The following is a 2,926-nucleotide window of genomic DNA, read 5'->3' as shown; positions in this document are numbered from 1 at the left end:
CTAGAGACTAGTAGTAGTCACCTTTAATCAGTAAACCTCCAAACACCCCTGACTTTTACTGACTAAAGTCCCCCCCTCTCTCCTCTAATTGGGGTTGCATAAGGGACATTTAATACTAAGACATTTAATGCTGACTAGTAGTAGTCACCGTCCAAACAGGGCCTGACTAAAAACTTTTAATCTGACTACTACTAATCACATGACTAGAGAGTATCCAAACACCCTCTAACTCGACCGAGCAGCCGCCACTAAGTTACCAGACTGCCCCTCCTTTCTCCCTCCCCGGCCTATAAATTGCCGCCAACAGGCTCCCATCTCTGGATACCCAAACCGGCAGCGAACCACCGAAACTCAACTCACATAGTACTCCGTACTACCAAAGCCCATCCCTCATCTCCTCTGATTCCCAACTTCTACACCTCCCTCCTCCAATCCTTCAATGGCGACGGCGGCAGCATCTCGGCCCAGCGGCCCTGTCCTTCTGAGCCCCTTCCCCAACTACCAATCCGCCTCGCTCTCCCGCGTCAAGCTCTCCGCCGGTGGCTCGCCGGTCAAGTCCATCAGCGCCCTGTCTCCCCCCTCCTCCCCCTCGGCCGCCACCAAGATCCGTCGGTCCTGCATGTGCTCCCCGACGAACCACCCGGGCTCGTTCCGTTGCAGCCTCCACAAGGAGCGCAAGCAGGATGCGGTCCCGGCCGTCAGCAGCAAGCAAGCCTCCCCGCCTTCGCCGCCGCCCATCGGCAGCGGCCGCTCTAGGCGCATGGTAAACGTGCTGGCGCAGCGCGTCCCCATGGGGAGCGGGCACTGGGCACGCAGAGCGCTGGCGCCGTCTCCCTCGGTACAGCAGCTTCAGCAGAGGAAGCGCGCGGACCGGTTTCGCGCCGGACCCAGCCGGCTCTCCGGCGTCTCCATGGCCGGACGCCGCGCAGGCGGCAGCCAGTAAAAAACAACCTCGTCGACATGTCATACTAGTACATACTGCACAAACTGTACATAGGAAACAAATTCCCCGAATAATTCCGTTCGCTGTATAGGAAGATCGGTGGGGATTAGGCCGGCCCGGAAGATTAGCTACCCAGTAAATACTGTACAAAGAGTGATCGTCTTCCTCCTCCCCTCTGCACATAGAGTGAGTTCGTCCTCTCCGCTCCAGTTGTACATCGAGTGAGCTCTCGTCCTCTGCCTCCACTGTGTACAACCCTTGATTTTGGTTCTGGATATACATCATGAGCGACAAATTGGAAACACGCACAAATGCATGCATCTGATCGGGAGGCTTATCCGGTCTTGCATGATTTGTTTGCCGCTACAACTCTCTGCTCTCGTTTCTGTTTCTGTTTCTGGAGTATGATGCATCTCCCCTGTTTCGGCTTTGGATAAGCTCCGCAAGAGATCAGTGGCGTCTCGTCGTCGCTTGCTCCCGTCATGCGGCACCCGTGCCCCCGGCCGGATCAGGACACCATCTTGCGTCAGAGGAGAAATCCCCCGACTCCGGCGAAGTTTCATGGCGCGGCTGATGAAAAGAGGAGTTCTCTTCGTCCTGCTCGTGATATTTTTACTGTTTTCGTCAGATCCGTGGTATTTTACTGTTTCTTCTAGAGAAAGTGGTATGTTACTGTTGGCCGAGGGACGGCGGAGCGGTTGGGATCCCCAACCCTTCAACTTGCGCAAGAAGATGATGTCTGGGAGACGGTGGACGCGCACGTCTGGACTGCTTCTTGACCGGTTCTGGTTCTTGGCCAGAAATCAGTTGCCGGACTCACCAATACTCATCAGCTGTTGGATTGGATTGGCGCCATGTCTGTCAGTTGTCTACTGAACATACATACATACAGTACATGAACATACATTCATACAGTACATGATACGGGCACGGACCAAAGAAAGAGAGGGGGTGGGGGATCTGAAGTAAATCATTATCGAGCTGCCGTTGAAACCCGGCCGTTTATGTATGTATATACGCACACCAGATGCGTTGAACAGCTGACCCATAGTGGAGTTGCATGTAGTAGTTTACTATAGTAGTTTAACCAACTCTTTGAATATTTGACGATCTAGTTGTTACGTACTGCTTCCACAACAAACAAACAAACCCGTCAAATATCAGACGGACACTTGCTTTGCTAACCAGAAGAAGAAACTCTGGAACGTCAACGTTGGCGACGGCCGGCCGAGCAGAGCAGGTAAACAGAACGCATGATCGGTCAGAATAACTCGATTGCGACATACAGTATATGCCCACACCGAGCACCGTCAATGGCCGGACCTGGTCGCGCGCGCGGAGGCACAAATGGACTTGGTGGGCGCTTCCAAAGGATTCGATGGAAGGTCGGTCTCTCTTGCCGCTGACACGACATGATTGCGCAAGCGCCAGGGCAAGATCGAGTCAGTGTACGGTCACTCGGGCTGAAATCTAGAGAAGTTCAGTGCCGCCTGAACTGGGGAATCAACGGGCAATGGCTTATTTTCCAGCTTCGCCGGGAGGATAGTAGCTCTGTTGGTCCAGGTAGGGCGCGAGGGCGACAGGTAAGCCAGGCGTGGGGAAAAGTTCGCCGCAGGTAAACGGCCTGCGCCGGAGGCAATGCATCATCAAAGAGCGGGCGGCGCCGCCGGGGAGCTAGCGCCATGTATACACGTGCGCCGGGTGCTCTGATACGGTGAGCGAGCAGCCATGAACGGTTGCGCGACGTCGGACAGTTGCATCGCACAACGCTGGACGACAAGATTCGATTCGTCGTGAATTATTGCTGGTTTCTTTTTGTCTTTGCAGATGCTCTGATTAGATCCTGTTGGAGGGATCGGGGGCTGAGAATTGACTTCTTGGTGGTGTGCACTGGCATGTCCCCGTCGTGCTCGCTTTTTTTTTCTGAAACGAAGGCAAAAGATTTGCCTCATCGATTAATTAAGAAAAAAAAGAATTACCCAG

The 2,926-nt window shown here is 54.0% G+C and overlaps 1 protein-coding gene across 1 annotated transcript; it reads left to right on the top strand.

Annotated features, from left to right (window-relative positions):
* Positions 1-329: 329 nt before the first annotated feature.
* Positions 330-1,247, top strand: LOC123134866 (uncharacterized). The gene has a single exon (XM_044554021.1). The coding sequence runs from the start codon at positions 440-442 to the stop codon at positions 941-943; it is 504 nt and encodes a 167-aa protein (XP_044409956.1). The 5' UTR covers positions 330-439; the 3' UTR covers positions 944-1,247.
* Positions 1,248-2,926: the final 1,679 nt, after the last annotated feature.

This window comes from Triticum aestivum, chromosome 6B (genome assembly GCF_018294505.1).
Source record: "Triticum aestivum cultivar Chinese Spring chromosome 6B, IWGSC CS RefSeq v2.1, whole genome shotgun sequence".
Lineage (NCBI taxonomy): Eukaryota > Viridiplantae > Streptophyta > Magnoliopsida > Poales > Poaceae > Triticum > Triticum aestivum.
This window is presented reverse-complemented; position numbering and strand designations above follow the sequence as displayed.

Excerpts from the sequence above, each read along its gene's own strand:
- LOC123134866 (XM_044554021.1), top strand. The coding sequence starts at position 440 with ATGGCGACGGCGGCAGCATCTCGGCCCAGCGGCCCTGTCCTTCTGAGC.